This window comes from Trichoderma atroviride, chromosome 1 (assembly GCF_020647795.1).
Source record: "Trichoderma atroviride chromosome 1, complete sequence".
Classification (NCBI taxonomy): domain Eukaryota; kingdom Fungi; phylum Ascomycota; class Sordariomycetes; order Hypocreales; family Hypocreaceae; genus Trichoderma; species Trichoderma atroviride.
The window spans coordinates 151,109-171,817 of record NC_089400.1 but is presented as its reverse complement, the minus strand read 5'-3'; the positions used below and the strand labels follow the sequence as shown (position 1 = coordinate 171,817).

At 44.7% G+C, this 20,709-nt stretch overlaps 7 protein-coding genes across 7 annotated transcripts; 2 read left to right on the top strand and 5 right to left on the bottom strand.

Moving 5' to 3' along the window:
* Nucleotides 1–1,320: 1,320 nt before the first annotated feature.
* Nucleotides 1,321–3,274, bottom strand: TrAtP1_000053 (uncharacterized protein). Its single transcript, XM_066110426.1, has 4 exons — nucleotides 2,743–3,274; nucleotides 2,412–2,692; nucleotides 2,254–2,360; nucleotides 1,321–2,193 (listed from the first exon to the last, which is right to left on the bottom strand). Exons 1-4 carry the CDS (start codon nucleotides 3,110–3,112, stop codon nucleotides 1,500–1,502), a joined length of 1,452 nt encoding a protein of 483 aa, XP_065966498.1. The 5' UTR covers nucleotides 3,113–3,274; the 3' UTR covers nucleotides 1,321–1,499.
* Nucleotides 3,275–7,158: 3,884 nt separating this feature from the next.
* TrAtP1_000052 (uncharacterized protein) lies at nucleotides 7,159–8,469 on the bottom strand (the record flags this gene model as incomplete). The annotated part of the gene is made up of 1 exon (XM_066110425.1): nucleotides 7,159–8,469. One exon carries the CDS (start codon nucleotides 8,467–8,469, stop codon nucleotides 7,159–7,161), a length of 1,311 nt encoding a protein of 436 aa, XP_065966497.1.
* A 1,234-nt stretch (nucleotides 8,470–9,703) lies between these two features.
* Nucleotides 9,704–10,699, top strand: TrAtP1_000051 (uncharacterized protein; the record flags this gene model as incomplete). Its single annotated transcript, XM_066110424.1, has 2 exons — nucleotides 9,704–9,740; nucleotides 9,855–10,699. 2 exons carry the CDS (start codon nucleotides 9,704–9,706, stop codon nucleotides 10,697–10,699), a joined length of 882 nt encoding a protein of 293 aa, XP_065966496.1.
* Nucleotides 10,700–11,592: 893 nt separating this feature from the next.
* Nucleotides 11,593–12,363, top strand: TrAtP1_000050 (uncharacterized protein; the record flags this gene model as incomplete). The annotated part of the gene is made up of 1 exon (XM_066110423.1): nucleotides 11,593–12,363. The coding sequence occupies one exon, from the start codon at nucleotides 11,593–11,595 to the stop codon at nucleotides 12,361–12,363; it is 771 nt and encodes a 256-aa protein (XP_065966495.1).
* A 650-nt stretch (nucleotides 12,364–13,013) lies between these two features.
* TrAtP1_000049 (uncharacterized protein) lies at nucleotides 13,014–14,053 on the bottom strand (the record flags this gene model as incomplete). Its single annotated transcript, XM_014092001.2, has 1 exon — nucleotides 13,014–14,053. Exon 1 carries the CDS (start codon nucleotides 13,971–13,973, stop codon nucleotides 13,014–13,016), a length of 960 nt encoding a protein of 319 aa, XP_013947476.2. The 5' UTR covers nucleotides 13,974–14,053.
* Nucleotides 14,054–14,883: 830 nt separating this feature from the next.
* TrAtP1_000048 (uncharacterized protein) lies at nucleotides 14,884–16,770 on the bottom strand. The gene has a single exon (XM_066110422.1). It carries the CDS (start codon nucleotides 16,685–16,687, stop codon nucleotides 14,990–14,992), a length of 1,698 nt encoding a protein of 565 aa, XP_065966494.1. The 5' UTR covers nucleotides 16,688–16,770; the 3' UTR covers nucleotides 14,884–14,989.
* A 2,047-nt stretch (nucleotides 16,771–18,817) lies between these two features.
* Nucleotides 18,818–19,430, bottom strand: TrAtP1_000047 (uncharacterized protein). The gene is made up of 2 exons (XM_014092003.2): nucleotides 19,000–19,430; nucleotides 18,818–18,930 (listed from the first exon to the last, which is right to left on the bottom strand). The coding sequence occupies exons 1-2, from the start codon at nucleotides 19,363–19,365 to the stop codon at nucleotides 18,820–18,822; spliced, it is 477 nt and encodes a 158-aa protein (XP_013947478.1). The 5' UTR covers nucleotides 19,366–19,430; the 3' UTR covers nucleotides 18,818–18,819.
* Nucleotides 19,431–20,709: the final 1,279 nt, after the last annotated feature.

Here is a 20,709-nt window from a genome sequence, read left to right as displayed (position 1 = left end):
GATAGGGCGGCAATATGCGGGGATTTACGGGTTTCCTCAACTGCAATGTTTAGAGCACTGTTGTGCTAATGAGAAACTCTTCTTCTTAATGACATGCTTCACGTGAATATGGCGCAAATAGATGCCTATTGTTGCGTTGCTTCGTAATTCTAGAGAAGAGATACACACATAGTATCCTGATCAGTTGTATTCGACTAATTCAACAGCCGACAACAAGAAACACAAACTAATAGAAAATCTCACTGCTGCTTACATTATGCATGTGGAATTATTGCTGACAACTATAGATATAATACGCACCTAATATCCCAACAATGACGCCAGAGCGTTTTGCCCACATATTCGGCTCCTAGCGATAGCTCGGGGACCATCGAAATAGACCACCAGTCTGGCAATGGATTTTAGCGTGGCAATCATTTCTCCCTTCTTGGTTAGCTCTTTCAGAGCTATTTCTCCTTTGCAGCTTAGCTCGTTAAGCTTAGCTCGCTTGCGTAGTTCGCTTGATACGCGCAATGTCTTATATCTTATACGACTTGGACCAACAGGTTTTGATGCGTCTTCAGGGCTAAGCGTCCGTTAGAATACTAAGGTAATTATGTCTAAATCTTTCCCTGTAGATCTAGACATGGAAACACTATCGGGCAGTAGATGTAGCATTGATAAGAGCTAGTATCGAGGAATACAACTTATACGGATACTGGCGCTGTACTGTTGCGTCAAACTTGCCTACTGGCTTATTCGATAATAAGAGCACGAATCAATTTCACTGGAGACTGTGCTAGATACTTGAGCGAACGGCTTTGCAGCAAAATTTTCTTTCGTATTTACTCCACCCTTCTGCGGCGATATACCTATATCTGTTCGACAAATTGCCTGCCTAGGTTAATTATCCCCTTTTGCTTTTTGTCGCTTAAGCGACACAGCGAAAACGAAGTCGGAATCCACCCAGCTCTTCTTCTCCACCCCTGGAACGGAGATCTGGCCTAATATGCAATCGCTTTCGGTATAACTGAACAGAGCGGCCATGTCTACAACGGGCTTCAAATGCGAAGACAAAATGTATTCCGAAAACTATTTACGGAACACGACTCCTTACAGAGGGTGTGGTCAGCACTCCTGGCCACTGGGCTGTAGCGGAACGTTGCTTCGGAATTCCGCAAGCGAAGATCTCGCCAGGCTCTTATCATGATCTTGAGGCTTTACCCCTTTCTGGTAGCTTGTTTACTATACTAGAGGTGTCATACTTCAAGTTTTTATTCACGGCCATTAATAGGAGATTTGAAGCTATACAGTAGCCCTCTCTCATCTGAGTTCATTATTGACGATTGTACTGGGTATCTAAATAGGTAGTACGAAATATTAGTCTCCCGTGATGTTATCAACCACTTGATGGAAGAAAATCGAAATCATCTTCTCATCAACACTCCTTCGGATTAATATAAACCGTAACTTCTCGGAGAATTGGGAAAAGGGTCATGTTCGGAAACCGCAGCAGCATGTCAATTTAGTGAATATGCATCCCAGAACGCTCTCCCGGGCCCGTAGAAGACTCTTTTAGACCACAGAAACTGTTCCAAAAAGCTTTCCGTCTCTTTCCATGCTGAGGGGAGAGTACCATATCCGGATTGGTGAAGTAGAAGTATGTACTCGGATCGTGTCACGCCTTGCTGGGCGAATGTGCCACCCACTATCGTACACCATAGCATTGCATCTCTGTTGGTGTCCCATAGAATACTCTTCTTTGCATCCCGTAAGACACGTAGTAGATTTGAAGACATGTGTGATGGAATAAAGTGACCTGCCCATACCTCTGAGAACAGCATGTAAGTGCAGAGATATAGTGCAAGTATGCAGCCTGCCAATATTCCATTACTCTCGCCTGTCGTTAAAAAATGAGAGTAAAGTCGAGACTCTATCGAGGCCTGATAATTATCCAAGTGGAGAAGAGACGGTGAGTCACCTAGGTCTACAATAGATGATTCGCGATAATGCTGCAAGGCATAGATATCTTCGACAACCTTGACCAAGTCGCTTCCAAACACATGCCTTAGTGGCTCGAATCCCGTTGGCAGCATGTACATAGATGAGAGAAAGGGATTGCGGCCCCAGTGAAGCTCTGGGAAGATGTCATGAGAGAACCTGCGCTCGGAACCTATAATCCAAGCCGCGTTTAGATCTTGCCAGAATATTGCACTGCATGGGTTAGAATGCTGATCCAGTAACACACAAAGGGGGCTTGGCTCAAATATTTACCGCTTGATGCCATCATGAAGGTCGATGAGCTTGGAATCGCAGAAACTTAGCAGTTGCAAGACACCAGCCAAATGCATCTCCACTCGAGGTTTGTTCCCAAGTCGCCACTAGATACTGTCTCAGCGATGAAAGAGTAGCAGTTTGAGAAAAATACTAACCTCTACTCCTATTAAGAGTAATATGGCTCCTATCATTTGTGAAACAGCGGGAGGATCAAGGGAGGATCCGATTTTCTGGTTGATATGCCGAATTGTTGTGTTCTTGAAGGTGACACATTCTTGTGAGAAATGATATTCATTTGCGGCGAATGTCAGAGATAGCATAATAGCATTTGAGAGCGCCTCATCGTTGAAGCCGTCATGAAATATCTTGTGAAATTTTTGGTGGGCGGTGGCTTCTGAGAAATTGCACACAGGCTCTAAAGCTTGTGATGCGGTTTCTAAGTGTTGTTAGCCTTTTGAGATTTCCTAAACGAGGCGCATACCATACTATTTCCTATGAGAGACTGTAGCCGTGTAGAATTGCTAATAGCAAGGGATTGTGTCGAGCCGAATGATTGGATGTCGACTGATGATTTGGTGTCATTGCTTTGCTTGTTCGCCGAGGTATGCTGAAACCTATCAGTTTTAAAATGGCGAAAATTCCCAGTCGCTGCTGTGAGCTTCTTCTTCCGCCCTTCCAAGGACTTCTTAGCGCCATGGCTCCGAATGACCCGCTGGACTGATTTAAGTTTTACGGTGTTGGGATCTTGGAAAGTGATAAAGCGGAATTTGCCTTTGCCCTCTTCCGTATCGGCATTTTCCTCAGGGGGGAAATCCTGTGTGCTCTGTTTAGTATTGGGCCAGCCTTCATTAACCATCTTCCAGATCACACCAGCACCCGCCCAGCTATATCGGTTGCGTGTTTTCAAATTCCAGGCAAATTTGAGAGAAAGTGGACAGTCGAAGGTTCCTGAGATGGCAAATACTGGTTGATAAGATGGATATCTTGCTATCGGGTCAACTTTAAAGTTGCATTTACAAGGACAGAAGTACGAGTAGAATGCAGGCACAAAAGACACGCCATACTAAGACGATTATAACCAGTACGTACGGGTCAATAATTGGGAAATAAAATAAGGAAAATAAAGCAAGTCCAGCGCCGTGCTAAGCCCAAGCGACAGCCGGTGTTTGGTGACTCCGTGGCCACGCCAGCCGTGCTAAACCTCTATAGGCAATTTGACAGCAGCCTCTATTTACGTCTTCAGAGTAGTTCATTTTGCTGACGAGACATGGCTTGGGCCGAACTTATTCCAGGCTCCATTGAGTTATTTGTCGCTTTCTCGTCATCCTATCGGTTTCCAGGCCTAAATAATTGCCCATCAAATCTCCTGACGCTACTTGCTACAAATAGCTGCTCATCAGCTTACGGTGTCGCTTCAGCAAGGGCTCCGGGGGCGGATGAAACACCAAAAGTGATAGTCAAGACTATTTCACCAACGTTACTCGGATAGATAGGTTCTTTCCTTGGGCAATGACTGGGATGTGGAATTACTTTCGGATTCGGAATCAGACTATAACACTAACAACTAATATGGGAATAAGTGATACTCTAGGATGCCTGGCGAGGCATTGCATTCGAGTTTAGAGTTTAATGAACTCAAATTATATGGAACGAACGTTAGTTGATGACTTACGTGGAGTTTCATTGCAACCCACAGTTTATGCAAAATATAATATACACGGCATCGCTGTCCGCTCATCTTAGATATAAGCCGGTCAGGCGGTTCTCTACATTCCGTATAAACCACATTAGTTTACATCAAGCCGAGCAGTGCATGTTCTTCGCAGCAAACTACGCATAGATCCAACTAAAATTCCCACCCAAGCTGAAGTCACATCCGGTAAATTATTTATTAGAAATGATTGCAGCGTGGGTTACAAATTTTGGAATGATTGACGGCCTGCCCGTGCATGAGAGTGCAAAACGGTTATGGGACTAACATCGAGTCATCTAAAACCGCTAATGAAATAGATGCAGAGTAGTAGTAGCCCTAAAGCAAGAAAAGCAGAAAATAGAATTATCGGGTTTGGGCGTTTGTAAGTAGTTAGCATTTTTGGCTTCATGGCTTTTTCGATCATGGATTTGTCACCCGGGCCTTTTTGGCTAGAGTAATCGTAACACTACCATGAGTCGAGTATATTTATTGATATCTCGGTTGAACATAGTGAAATAATAAGTCCTTGTTTACACAAAATACTAATACAAAAGATGGAGTTGGTTTTTTGAAGTGAAAATGGCCGTTGTCGTTAGTGTAGACAAAGATTGGGAGCAATAGATTGCATGTGCCCCATACAGCAGACATAAAAGGTAACAAAGTGTGAGACTTGATCAGACCCGAACTATATAGACTGAATAATTAAGAATAAAACTCTTCTTACGAAATCGAGCTTATATAACACGACTTACGAAAAGGGTGCTTGTAGCTCTCAATCCGAGCCTTTCAGTACAATGGAGATGCCGCTTCCTTGCCCTGAGTGGTATGTATGTTTGGCGTATAGAGAGCCAAGCTAGTATGTACAATGCATCAAAAGGCAAATATAAGATTACTTGTTGTTATACCCCTGATTGGGCGCCAGGATCCTCGTCGATAATGGTAGTGGTAGTTATGATTACCGCAGGTAATTCGGATGTAGACTCTGCAAGTGCTAGCTTGCGGTGCCAATATCAGCAATGCTTTGCATCGTTCTCGCAACGTAACATAGGCAGGACTATGAAGAATATGATACCAAAAAGGAATTATTAAGAACACAAGCAGCATAGGATACGAGCGGCTAGGATGTGAAACAATGGTGGTCAAAACAACCCTCGCTCAGGGCTTATTATGGACACTATTGCCTGTTTTCGGGTCTTCTTTTCGGCCAAGATATAGGGCAGAAAACGGAATACTACCTGCTTCAAAGGGGCTGCCTAACCTAATGATCGCCGGTGCAGTAGATCTCACAGCATAGTCAATGCCATGGACTAGGCCTTCACTAGCAGCCGGGCGTTGGCGGGACGCTACCGAGATTCCGCTGTCGAGATTCCGGAATCATCCTCTGTACCATGTATGCACTAGGATGTGGAATTCCAATAACCCAGGCTGTTGGGAAGTGATGTGCATTGGCTTTGGATGGATCTTACCGCGCGCTTAGATATCTAACCTTGAAAGGCATTTTCCGATCTAGAGAGCTGTACAAGTTTAAAGAATCTCTGCAAGATTAGAATAGTCCGTGATCTCTAGCAGAAGTATATAACAGAGACGGATAATACAATAAAGCGGATAAACTACTGTATCATTATGTAGAATAAGGTAACTCTCTGGAAGTCTACAATCTGTATACAAACTTCCAGTAAGACCATCTTCAACTTTTAGATTCCAAGGTTGTATTTCTCGCCAAAGTCTCTACTACTCTAGCGGCCAAACTATTGAATAGTGTCGTATAGGCTGCTTCAGTACCCGCATAAAAGGGTTGAGCACATGTTCGAGTTCAACTCAAGAACGTCAGCACCTGTTTCCGATATGCGGGCGATAGACCACTGCTTCTCGTGTAGTGCAATCCGCGGCACAGTGTGAATCTCGGCATAACTACTGGCTCTTCTTTTTGAGTGCTGACAACCCTCTCGCCATAAATACATGGCGCCTTCTCGGCCCCGCTACAGCGGAGATTAATACCATTATTGAACCCCTACAAGTACTAACACCAACTATGTTTCCGTGGCTATGGCTACGGAGCTGCTCATTGCCCATAATTAGCCCAGATTTCATGCTCTCACAAGAGCATAGGAGCTGTTGTAGCCCTGGCAAACAAAAGCATCTCGTTGGTACAAGCTTCAAGTATCACTGAGTATACGCTTGCAATTTTGGATCCTTTAGTAGGCCTGTGATTGGGATACTTACGGTGATTGGGGTTTAGGGTGAGAGGGATTCTTGAACCAGTTGAGCAATTCATTTCAAAGTGTGTTGCGAGTCTACCTACTGCCAATGCAGTTCCAAGGATTGTATAACGAGGCCGATAATATTCAGTAGTGTATCAACGTTGAAAAAGGTGCTAGGCAAGCTTTAGTCTTGGGTGTCGGAACATCTTGCACTTTTTGTCATCTCTGTAACATGATTACTAAAATTTATAATGAGTCCAACAATTACTAGTATCATTAAATATAAAACAAAATCTCTTATAGAAAATACCAAACTTCGATGACATAATACCTATATTGTTTTGATGTTTCATTGCTTCCTGAGCTTTCCATGGTCTCCTAACCGCTGCTTTTCTAGAGATGCTATTGAACTCTTTTCCCTTACACAGCTAAGTGCTCTTAGTTCAATATTTCCATGTCGTTTGCAAAACGTTCTCAATTCAGCCTCGTACCGCGAATTTCGATCGGGCACGCAACTTGCCTCCATATTTGTATAAAACGAAGGTCCCCGGAATGCCCCCAGCACTCAAGCCAGCTAGCACGCTAACGCCTTTATGAACGTCCAAGCTGATGAATAGAGGCCTTGCGTACATGATGGCGCCGGCAGCCATAGCAGCTCTGCTTATATCGTTCCCTGCAAAGAGAGAATTTGCGTATGTGGGGTAGGAGAATGGGATGTATACAAAGAGCGCCTGCAGAATCCAGAACATCCCGATGACAAAGATGACAACGCCTATAAGTGGTACAATCCAATGTATTTTCGCATTAGCGGTCCATGCAAACATGAACAGCCCGATCGGGAGGAGGACTGAGCCGAAAATAGCTGGAACGAGGCGATGTTCTTGCTCTCGAAGGCCGTTTTTTATGTTGTCAGGGACCATATACCAGTAAAGATAACAGATATAGGTAAGAAGGCCAATTGTAGCTCCGACTTCGCAGGATAAGAATGCCAAACCAGTTTGTCCTAGATTAAAGCCATAAAAGGGGGGGGAATACTAGGGGGAAGACTTCGAAGAAAGTGTAGTAAACTCCATAGAAGAAGGCTGTATAGATGTTGACGAATAGTATCGCAGGATCCTTAATCATAATCTCAATCGGCCTGACGAGCGCGCCAACTAAAATCTCAGAGGCAGTTAGATGTCTCTGATCAATCTCGCTCTGAGATTGAAGCCTGGGATCACCGACTCGTTTTCGCAGTCGTTTTGCTCGTCGCATCAATAGGTTCGCAGCTGAGGTTTCGGGCAAAAAGCATAGTATCACCACAAGCATGAATGAATTCATCCATACAATCTCCCAGAGGGGCCACCGCCATCCCTTGAACATTGTAGCAAAGCCGCCAATCAACGGCCCAATCGCTGGACCACCCCACGCACAATAGACCCAGAAAGAGAGCTGATAAGGCACGTAAATCAGATCGTACATGTCGGCAAATGTCCCCCCTCCGTTGGTTAAAGCAGGACTACCAAAAAACCCCTGGAGAGATCGTAACACTAGCAGGCCGCCAAAGTTACCCACAACTGCTGTCGGAAAACTAATGCCGAAGTAGATGATGAATGTCACGTAGTAGACCGGATTTCTTCCAACTATAGGAATCTCGCTGAGGGGCCCAAATACGACTCCTCCCACTCCATACCAAAGAACAAAGAGCGCGAGTCCAAGTTCTGCTGCGATGATGCTAACGCCAAAATGTTCTGATACCCCTTCGACTGAGGGAGCATATATAGATGAGGCAGAGTAAACAATAAATGTGTATACGCAGATGATTGTAGTAATCAAGATCTTCTTGAACGACGACCAATTATGTGGATTTTCTGGATCATCGGTGGTATACCAATCAACAAGAACGATACCGTCCGATGTTTTCTGAGGGGCAATTGGGAGGGATTTGGTGCGCTCAATTTCTAGCTCTTTCTCTGCCTTCACACGCTCAGAACTATATGGGATAGTATGAACGCTTCTAGCTGTTGTTACGGTTCTAAGGCTCTCGAAATTGGTCGCATAACGCTGAAGAGACTCGGATTGAGACTCGGATTGCGATTCAGACTGAGACTCAGATCGAACTCGAGAGATGTTGTTGTTTCTTGCCATGCTAGCCTCTCCTGGAGCAGAAGAAAAAGATGCGTGGCCATTGTTGCTTTGTTTCTCATGTATTTCAAGCTGCGCAACATATGCTTCGGGTAGCTTGAAATCAGGCTTCTCTTCGGGATATTGAAGAAGCCTGTTTTGAGTGAGGAATCGAATTGCCTGGCCGAGAGGCGCCTCTCGAATAATGTCAAGCATGTTTCAGAGCAGTTTCATAAGCACTGGAAGCTGAATTTCACTAACAATTAGGTGATACAATAAGAGCTACGTGTTATTTATGATTGGGGAATCATTGAGAAGTCATTTGTGAAGATTGCAACACTTCGCCGACCTCGACAAGTACGCAATATTAGCATCTGGTGTAGATGAAGAGATGGCGTTCCAGAATTTACCCAAATGGGAAATTTCACAAGAAATACAATATCCTAAAATGAATTGGCGACAACGTTATTTTATTCGGCTTATAGCTAACCTCATAGAAAGCTCCCGAACAAGCCGATCTAATCGTCTTGTTCGACATTTTCTTTTAAACTTTCGAGCTTCTCTACTTATCGACGCATAAGATCACCCAATTGAAGTACCAAGAAAAATTATGAACTAGAGCGATAGTAGAAACTCTATCCACGATATATGAAAGACTATTGGAGGACAAGGGCCATAGGCAATTGAGTTCATAAGCATGGCAATGTATGCAGTCTTCAGATTGATGGTTCAGCTGTCGGCGCCCTGGCCCACTGCGAGAACCTCGAATAATATGGGCCCATGTTGGGAGCTCTCAGTTACGCGCATTCAACTTTGCTCAACTTAGCATCCTTACTGCTCCGCGCGTGCAATCTCTTCTAGCATAATACTAGACTCATAAGTAACTGGCTTTCTACTAAACACACGTACAGTATACATTGAACAGAAAGGAACACTGCAGTGACACGTGCCGTCATCAAGGTTGAATGCAGCATAGCACAGACAAAAAAGAAAGAGATCGGATTGCTTACACTCTATCCGGGCGTTTGTCGGGTGGGGTTGGTGACAGCGATTCTACTCTACCTACTGATCGCTACGTCACTCGCGCAGGGTCCAGTCGACATTGGTAGATTAAATAATTACATTGCTAGGAGAGGGTATTGGTATATGGGATACACTCAGCTGGGCAACTGAATAACACATGCAGGCACTAGTTGGTCAGCGCTGTGAGGAATACCCTACGATAGGAATATCCCTATTTGGGATGTGCTCAGAGGGCAGCGATATCATATCGTTGAACCTCGAGTATATAACCATACTGCGATGTTAGGATTAATTGGGGAAGAAACTAATATCAAGACATAAAGTTACTTTAAGATTTCTATAAGAAGATAAATTGGACAGATATCTTCATTATAATCTTCCTGTATAAACAGCCTCCTATACACACCGTATCTGCTTACACACAACTATGCCTTCATTCAAAGTCTACAAGGGCTCTGCCGAGGGTATCCAGGAAGGGCTGACCACAAAGCCAAGCTTAACAGGCGACCAAACTTTTGTAAAAGTCTCGGCATCTGGCCTGTGTGGCACAGATCTGCATTAAAGAGCTGCTGGGATAGTGCTTGGCCACGAAGGAGCCGGAGTCGTCCAACAGGTTGGGCCTGATGTCAAACACTTCAAAATCGGCGATCGTGTTGGATGGGGATACCAGGCGAATTCTTGCGGTCTATGCGAACAATACTTAAGTGGAAATGATGAATACTGCCCTGAACGAGAAATTTACGGAGAGGCAACTCTGGATCAGGGCAGCTTTGGCGAGGCAGTTGTTTGGAGAGAGGCGTTCTTATTCAAGGTTCCGGACACTATTCCGGACGCCGATGCAGCGCCGCTGATATGTGGTGGTGCGACTGTTTGGAGCGCTCTACACAAATACGGCCTGTCATCTACATCCACCATCGGAATTATTGGAGTTGGTGGTTTGGGCCATCTCGCTATTCAATTTGCCTCTAAGCTGGGCATGAACGTGGTGGTTCTGTCTACCAACGAATCTAAGAAAGACGAAGCTCTCAAGCTGGGTGCTAACCACTTTGCAAGCACGAGCAAAGCAGAGGCTATTGACATTGGTCCCTCGAAGCTGGACGCACCTGTGGTCACGGCGTCTGTTGAAACCAAGTGGGAGACCTACATGCCTCTCCTCAAACCACAGGCGATGATACTTCCTCTGACCGTTCATTTTGGCAACTTTACTATGCCTCATTTCCCCATGATTGGAAACGGATTGCGGATCCAGGGCACGGTGATTGCGTCAAGATTGGAGCTGAAGAGAATGCTGGACTTTGCTTCCAGGCACAACATCCGACCAGTCACTATGCTCTTCCCATTAAACAAGGTCGGCATTGAGGACTCTATGAAAACTCTCAGCGACGGAAAAATGCGGTATCGTGGCGTTCTAGTTGCTCAATAGCGAATGTCAGATGATAGACTTTCAGCAGAATATATAGACCAATGAACAGGTTTAACGGCACCATCTGTCGCCAGCTAATGCTAACGTCTTCTGCTACCGTCTGATTATCCATAAAACAATCGTTTCAGTATTGACTCTGAGCTAATATTCTACTTATAATGAGCTAGGCACATCAATTGTTGAATGTGATTAATGAGATATCGAGGACAGCGAATTTAAATAGGTACAGTAGTCCTTTACGATGTTCTATCGCATATAAAAGACGATCAAAGTGCTCCTCGGGGAAGCTTCAACTAACAGCACTAGAGCATACGACATCCGGTTACTCATTCAAGTTACCTAAATGACGCACCTTTCTGATTCTCATCCTCTAAACACACAGCCCATTAACGTCAGTAAAGTATATTTGAGTCGCCTTACTATTAAATGCTACTGCTTCGAGTGCAATCCAGCTACTTCTTCGGCACAGCAGGATACAGCTCCGAGCAGGCAGCTCAGCCCAAAAGAGGGTCGCATGGCGCTTGTGCTAGAGGATATTAGGCTAACAGTGTCGCTATTCATTTTACTATATTGGGCTAGACGGTTGATTCAGGGCAGAGCTCTGAAAAGTATCGCATGCGTCGGCAAATACAAATGGGATGCTTACAAAGCTGGGACTGATCTAGACATTACGCACATATTAACATATTAGGAACATAGCTGCGAGACATTAATAGTTACCTACCTAGGTAGTTGTTGCTCATGTACACATATAGACAGAGTATTAGTATATATAGGCATATATAAATTGACCAGACATCAGGAGTGGTTATAACATGACTTCAAGTAAATACGAGTCAATCAAAACCATCAAGCTTGTTAGGCCATCACCGCCATATCTGCTCAATCCAACCATGGCCAACGCTACTCGAAATGCTCTCGCTAAAAGCTTCAAAGCTTTGCACACTCCTCATCATCCACTCGTATTGGCCAACATTTACGATGCAGTTTCCGCGCGGGCTGTAGCATCCCTACCCAACGCAAAGGCCTTAGCCACAGCTAGCTATGCAGTTGCAGAAGCAGCAGGTCTTAAAGACGACACCTTAACACTGGAAGTTAATGTAACTTCTGCTAAAAATATCGCTTCGGCAATTAAAGAATTTGGAAAGCCACTATCCGTTGACTACCAGGACGGATATGGAGATGGGCTAGAAAGCGGCCTGGCGGAGCTTATTCAAGCTGGTGTTGTCGGCATTAACCTGGAGGACTACAATGGAAGCACAAAGAAGCTGTACAGCATCTCTGATGCCGCGGATCGAATCAAGAGAGCTATGAACACGGCTACTTCACTGGGAGTGCCTGATTTTGTCGTCAACGCCCGGTGTGACACCCTCGTTCAAGGAGGCGGTCTCGAGGAAGTGATTGAGAGAGGTCGTGCATATCTTGCCGCTGGCGCTACCACTGTATTCGTATGGGGTGCCGGCCGAGGAGTCTCACGTAGCGAAGTCGTTGAGTTGGTCAAGGTCTTTGATGGACGGCTGAATGTGATGCTCAATCTATCCGGCGGTCTGACGGTGAAGGAGCTGGCGGATATTGGAGTCGCCCGGATCAGCATTGGACCTACTCTGCAGATTGGAGCTATGGCAAAGCTACAGAAGGACGCTGAAGCCATTTTGGCAATGTAATTATAGTCGTATAGATTGTTGATGAATAAGGTAGTGACATCGGCCCTACAAATGATTTAAGTGTTAGCTTAGGCGCTGTGAAGTCCTCCTTGTGATCAGCATGTCTACTGTGAATATACTCGATAGTGCATATCGCAAATTGTAACCAGATATTTGTAGCATTACGCACAGCTATTCAAGATTAGGAAGAGCTGGAGATTTAATTACCTATATTAATGAGGACAAATATGTAATCACATCGTATAAGTACAAATCGACCTAGCTAGCCATTATGAGTACGGAAGTACCACCGTCAAGCTTTACAAAGGGATATGGTGTACGAGATGATTCTGAGAGTCTAATATCTCACATCATCAGATATCGTATAATCATGTATGGCCATGTAGGCAGAATGCTAGTAGGCTATGAGAAAACCCCAAGTTTGTGGTGCTGCTTCGTAAGTTTTAGAATGGCGGTTTCGCAATACAGCGTATAGTGAGTATGCCACTATAGATATGGATGCTGTAAGTCACCTATGACTTCTCATCGTGACTCATTTTGTCTGAGAAGTCAGATTCTGAATATTACCTAGCCTTTACTGGAAGCAGAGCACCTTGTAAGAGAACATTCAAATTGGGATTTGCGCAAAATACATTATGCAGCTAGATACACTAAGCAATCTCCAAATATTTGAGCGATTCATCCATTGAGACGAAATCGCTGATAGCAATGCCTAGGTCTTTGTAAGACAGGAATTCTCCCTCTTTGTAAGACCAGTAGGTGTCTTTATAATCGCCCATCCAACGAGTCATATCGGCGAGCTTTGTCCATTCAGGGTACAATACACCCATGATCTCGTAGCTCGTACTCACATAAGCCGCCTCCTTGCCCTTCGCCTTGGCCCAACGCTTCAACAGCTCTTCGAATCCAATTGTATCGGTATAGGCAAAAACAATGGCGCCATTCTTGGTCTTCTCTGGCTGTTCTGCTATGGCCTTGACAAACGGTCCAAGATTCTTCTCGACATCGCCGATATAGACCAAGGTAGCGTCTGGGTCATAGTCTCCGATGACGACATATCTATTGGCCGCCTCCACCCAAACGGGCTTATAGCAGGGGTAGTTAAAATTCAAGTCGTACCAGCCAACCAATACAAAGGTTGTCTTGGCAAGTAGATCAGGCAGGGTGCGGATGAAATCATTGGCCGCTTCTTTCCCTTCAAAGTTGGGACACGCGTATTTGCCATTGCTAATCTTGGAAGTCGAGGGCAGAGTGCTCCAGATAAGATGCTCAAGCGTAGGCGTGGCTTGAGCAGCCCGCGCAACGTTGCGACCCTGCTCGGCCTCAATATCCCTTCCTCTTTCGCTGCCATACTGGACAAAGCCGGGAACAAAGTCAGTGGTGCCAAAGATGACATGAGAGCCCTCAAATGCCACCCTCAATGTTGCTTCATCGTTGAGATCAGCTTGCACAACCTCAACTCCTCTGGCCTTGAGAGCTCTAGCAGCACTGCTGTCTGCATTGCGTGTTATACCGCGAACAAGATACTCAGGCTTTTGAAGGAATACATTGATAGCAGCTCTGCCTTGCTTGCCAGTGGCTCCGATAATTGTTGCAATCTTCTTCGACATTGTAAAGTGGGCAAAGAGATGTAGAATGAGAAATGAAAGCTGGAGTGATTTCTCGATGTTAGCGAGCTGGATTGTTGCTGCTGTGACTGCTGTGATGGCACTGATATAATTTCGTAGGATTGGGTGCTAATCGTCTCTTTTTAACCTTCTCAAAGGCTCATTGTATGGACATTGAATTCATGGATTTGTAAGTTTCTGCATTACATTTGTGATACTGCTACGCATTCTTTTGTAAGACTCTTCGAGCAGTGTCCGTAACAAGTAAAATCAGGGCGTAGGAAAAGAGTCTGAACGCATTGGCAGCTCCATTGCTGCCGACAGGACAGGGAATATCGTGAGTACAGTATTTACCCAAAACAGACAGCTCGGAGGACCGATGCGACTCTGGCCTAAATGCGGGCCGTAGTTTGGTGGCGGCTTGAATCATAGACCAAGCCCAAAGACAGTCTGGGGACTGAGTGCCGGCACATAGCCCGAGACAGCAGCCAGACGTGCGTAGTTGGAACAGCAACATCTAAAAGTATACCTGTAGGTATTCATTTTTGAATAGATCTGGTAGTAAGTTACTACTCATAGTGTCTGCAGTTCTTTATTCTATAAAATTTGGCGCTGTTCTCGCAAGAATCCCCCAAAAAGAAACAGCACTCCATCAATAACTTCTGAGCTCCATGTTAGCGCCTGGCGGAAATTTTCTTTGCGCTTACGAAGCTGCCCCATTACCCCTTTCTGCTAGATCTAGGCTCTGGAAGCTGTGCTGGGGAGACTTTAGAACATGCCACTTCTTCTAGTGCGGTCGATCTTCTTAGCCTTAGCCGCTATGATGAGACGTATACACATGCATTGAAACTCTGAGTTGATCAGACTACATCGAGGCATTATTAATATCGTCTCACTTGATGAAAAGCGCCATGGCAATAACATGACTTCAATAATAATAGACACCAATGGTATCTCAAAAGCTATTCACCGTGGATCTAGGCCCATACATCTAACCTAGTACACGCAAAGCGTTTCAACTAAGCTCCAACGGCCACAATTTCTCCAAAGAGCTTCTCTCGTTTCATGAATAGCGCGGCCATCAGGAGAACGCCGCCCCCAATTGGCAGTAGATAGAGCGCTTTCTGTATGGCCTCTGTGATTGCCTTCACCGCTTGATTGCGCAGCTCGCCACTGATTTGCTGGAAAAGCGTACTCTGTGCACCAGATACAGCATCCACTATGTCTTGGTGTGAATAGTTGGTCCCGATGAGCACTCTCTCCAGGTTTTTAACTGCCTCTGCCTGGAATATCTGGCCAGCAATAACAAGGGAGATGAGGCTGGCACCCAACTGCGCCAAATTTTGTAGGCTTATTGCATCTCCAACTTCTTGGGGCTCCACAACAAGCGACGCCACGGCATAGCCGAGCTGGTTAGTGAGACCTGTACCAACAGCATTAATAATTGATAGGCCATAAATAACGGATATAGTAGTCGAAGGCTTGAGATAAACGACCATCAAAGAGCCTCCAACTGTCAGGAGAACCCCAGAAAAGATATAGATCGGCATGTATCGCTTCACTCTGGACAAGAGATGGCCAGCTCCCAGATTGAACGTGACCATTATAATGACGTATGGCAATAGTCGAACAGCAGCTTCTAGTGCCGAGTCACTGTGTACAAATTGAAAGTAGAGGGGGAAGAAATAGAGGAAGACAAAGAGGGTAGCATCGTTAGCAGCCATGGCGACGTATAACAGAAAGTGTGTCCGAGTGAATAGCAAGTTCACGGGAAATGATCGCGTCTCTCGACTTGTAAACAGGCACATGCCCTGTTGTAAAACATAGGCGATCAATACAATGCCGAAGACAACGAACATAGCGATGGTTCTTCCGTCGCCCCACGCCCATTGTCCGCCTGCCATTGTAAACACCAATGCAAAGGTCACCCATACGCCTGATCCAAGAACAAATCCGACGAAATCAAGATTCGCGAGCCTTGTGCGGGTTGACACTCCTCGAACTGGGTGCAATGACGGCAAAATGAATATGAAAATTGGCGCGAGAACTCCACCAATCACCAGGTTGATGTAAAATGCCCATCGCCAGGTTGCAGATGATACAGAAAAGGCCCCGCCGACGACCGGTCCAAGCACCGCTCCAATGCCCCAACAGAAGCCTATTCCTGTGATGTAGGTACCGCGCTCTTTTGGTGTAGTTAAAGAGGAAATATAGTTGAGACTTCCAAGATAGATGCCGGTCCCGCCCATGCCTGCAATAACTCGGCCGATAATGACTGTATTCATGTTTTGCGCAGCGCCACAGAGAACAGAGCCAACCTCGAACACTATGACGGTTGCAATAAATGTCCACTTGAGATTAAAACTGACAAAGGCAGCAGTAAGTGGCAGCACCATTGAAACTGACCCTAGTGGGAAACCAGCTCCAATCCAGGCAAGTTGGTCTATATGGCCAAACGCTTCCACAATGGAGCCTTGAACATCAGCCGCGATCGTTGTATCGAGACCATAGAGGAAACAAGTGACATATAGTGAGAAACACACTACAACCCATCGAACACTCTTGATCGAACGAACGCCGAGCTCTATATCATCTGATTTCTCTTGTATGTCTGCGGTTTTGCTTTGGACGCGACTGAGTCGTGAAGAGATCTTATCGATTGGGATCGTAATTGCTTCGGCAGTAGGCAACTCTCTCACAGAGTCTGTGGTCGACATGATGACCACTGGGGGAAATGAGTTTTTAAACAAACTCAATTTGAACTTGGCTAGCTGCTTTCGTGAATAGTGAAGCTTCTAAGCAGAAAAGCGGTTGAGTCAACATCTTGCTATAGCATGTGTATGCTTGGAAGCAGAGCGTTATTATTCTGATAGCTCTGCTAATGAATGGCTACAGTATTACTAATTGTATAAGGCTTTTGCCTTGATTAAAAATTGGAAATAGGAGATGCAGCCCCTTCGATGTCGGAGCGTATTCCTTCGTAGCGGCACTACGTGAATATTAGGGGTTGGAGATACCTCGGAGCCTGCAATTAAACTTAGATAGGTAACACTTGCCTGATAAATGTGGATAATGCTACCTGAGCCATATGTTAAAACCATTAAGTTGGCAGGGCAAAAGATCAGACCAATGATCGCAACTGTAGCAATTACTGTAGCGGAATTAATGTAACGGAGCCAGCTGTGGAACCAACTGCTTATAAAGTGTTCAACTGTTACAGTGAACCAGGTCGTAACAGAATTTCCCTTTCAAGCGGTTTGCCCTAACGAGAGCAAAGTTTCGACAATGGAATGAAGGGTCAGAAGCCATACTCGTACAGCAGCACCAAGTACTGCTACGAAGCAAGCATCACAAACATTAAAAGTCCTAAATAAAGCTATATGCTTAGTTAGCTGTTATTGTAGAGTACAAGTTGTAGAGCTACCTGAAGGAAATAGCTGTATCCCAACAATTAGAAGCTCATAAGATAAACCATCAGGACCGATACATGGCTACAGTCTAGCATCTCCAAAACAAGCTTTTTGGCGGTTAAGCTTTCTATGTGGTCTTAGCTGCGGTATAGCTTACCAATCGAACTTCCCGCGGCACGAAGGCCGGCAAAGGATCATAATTCCGATCGACCCAAAATTTTACTATACTGTAAACAACCATGTAATCTCTTTTGGATTAGAATGTCTGTTGGGTCGGGATTATGGATATTGAGAATCCATTGCCCAGTAGATAGATTTGGCGTGGTAGATCTGAACCATCGTGATCAGATCTTTCAGGCACTCACTATAGCCACAGCTTAACGACCTATTTGCTGTCACAACCATCTTTAAAGACAGGAAAATAATAATATCACAGTGTATGATAGAATCATGTGTTGAAGAAGTAAAGTGTAAATGTAAAATACTCGGAATGTATAATAAAAGAGCTGGGGAGGAGGCTAACGTTTGTCAGTCACTGGGTTGGATGAAATGGAGCAAATATGAAGCTTCCCACAAGCTAATACGCAAAGAAAGACTAGCCCCGCCCACTTTTGTTTGCTAACCAAATAGAGGCAAGAACACGCTTTCAGTTCTTCAAGTATGATGGTGGCTCTATGCCTCGGAAAGTTCCGCGAGTGATTCGTAATGTCAGATGCGTGGCTTTATTTATACGCCCTCTTGTGCCTGTAATGTGTTACGAGTGCCGCCTAGTTAGCTACTCCGCAGCGATCGTAAACACTTACGGTATCGTGATTGCTTACTTGCCCCATACTTCATGAGTGAAACTCTTCTTGAAAGTCTTGGGATCGCTCGCGTGCAGTTGAGCAAAATGAGAAAAACAACAGATGTATTTATAAGTACGCTGTCATGGCCATTCAAGGAGTACTTGACCAATTTGGTTAGATTAGAAAGCTTCATGAGGCTGGAGACTAAGTGTAGCACTCTGATGACGGTCTTATGGGTTTTAGAGATGATAGAATACCAGAAAGGGATTTTCTGCACCAGGCGTATTATGTGTCTTAAGCGTAGACCGCTAGTAACGTACATAAACTTAAGCTTCATCTAGTAAGAGCAGAAATCTTCCTTTATATATCATGGAAGAGTGAAGAATGTCAGCTGAAGCACTCCTTTTACGTAGACATACCACAGACGAGGGCAATAAGCCTATAAATCTCTCTTTCTCAAAAGAATCTGAAGTTAAGAGACTATCCTCATGCCCACCAGAGATGGTGTCTCTCACTATATGCCATGTACTTATCTTTACTAGCTCGTGGTCATATACTCATATGCAAGTGAAACAACGGCCTTTGTTCTTAAAGCTTAACCAATAACTGTCAATTTATACTCTTACTATGATGAGTAAACTGAATCGCGTTTGCCTACTTTCCTTCCAGCTCCCGCATGATCTCAATGAAATCTTCGTCACCAGCTGCGGCCAAAGCTTTAAAGTGCGGTATGTTGTCCTGTACCCACTGGTCTTCTTCTCCAGTCTATTCCACAAAATACATGTGTTAGATACAATATCATCTAAGTGATAAATGGAGTTGCTGCCCACTTACTTTTGGCCGTCCGATTCCGGCTTCCAAGGCCGTTGTCAGTGCGCCCATCACCCAAACTGTTCGTAGTCCCTTTTCACCTTCCTTTCCTACAATTCTCTCCCATTCGGCTGTAATTTGCTTGCAATGGTCTAGGTATGTTTCATTCGTACGATTGCTCCCTGCTCGTGTTCTGATGATCACGCGATTATACTTTCGCCGGACACCTCCTCGGAATACTACTTGGTTGCTCACATCCGTATACCGGACGTTGATAAAGAAACGGGGAGTGTTGAAACGCTTTGAGTGCAAATCGGTGAAGGCAACAGCTAGCTGTTCTTGCTGCTCCGACGTAAGCGGAGTTACATATTCAACATCGTAAAGAGGCATAATGGCGGCCGGGGTAGAACGTTCAGTTGTAAGATTTGAGCAAAGGTAATTGTGTTTCAAACCAAATAATGGATCCACGCAATAGAGACTATAAATAGAGAAATAATGCTATCATCATGGCCGAGGCTAGGCAATACGTTTATTGATCTGCCTCGGCCTGAGCCAACATTGGCTTATTCAGCAGTAGCCTATAACTATTTTTCCACCAGTTGTGCTTCTAGTCCGGCGGAGTTGGTGAGGAGTAGAGTAGTGGGAATAACGTCAGAACATAACACTAAACCCAGTGACTGGCTAACCCCAGCCAATTTTATGCCTCATATTTGGAATCAGGGTCTGTGGTAAGTGTTTATAGCATACATTACAAAGATAAGGCTATTAATGGTAAAACGCAAGTACTACTGGAAGGCAAAACATGATAACTAAAATCTGTTTCCAATACCCGAAAAGCAAATAGTGTGATAATTTTAGAGTATATTGGTAAGCTGTTATTGATCTAAAATGCTTCCATAGTCATTATCTCAGCATACTATATCTCCAATTCAACATCTAGACAATGTCAACTATACCATCTGCGACACCTTTCTCCATTGTGGTCCAGTCCTGGCCGAAACAACTTCTCCAGAGTTCTCCAACTCTCTTATTAAGCACCACTTCTGTCAGATCTCGAGCCTCATTTGGTGGCGGCTCTGGGAGTTGGATATTTGGGCGTAGCTTATGCAATACAGCATGCACGTATGTCTAATATTATGCTGTAGCGAATCCAGATAGACACCCAGAGAGAATCGATTCGCCCAGAAGTCCGGTTACATGCAGACGCGCGACATCTTCGAGATCGACAAAACACTCTGTGGCAACAGCTTGGTTATCTCTTTCCCCCCACTCTCAAGCATTACATAAAATAACTTATGGGAAGGGAACAATTTGATTGCCGTGCCATCACCAAGAAAGAACCTTTTGCTAAAATCCATAGTAGAACCACTCATCTCTGTGGCAAGAATACGCCCCCACTACAGTAGTATCATTTGATCTCAGCAGAATTTGATGTAATAGGATTTCAGGAGACCACCTACAACTAAGTTTGACAAAAAGGTATTCAGAACTAACCTAGGATTGATTTCTCTGTGCCATTTCCAAGTGACACGTTCAGCTTCAGCATTTGAGGCAGTGTATACTAGGTACAGTTTGTACTAAGGTGATGTTTATCAGTCTCAGCAGCCTTTATTACATTCTCGTTATAACTATGTTTTATATGTCAGGGAGATGTAGAGTCAGAAAAGAGCCATATCAAAAACTTGTTGTGATAACATTCCTCTCATTTGGCACTGGCACACTAGCTGTGGCTGA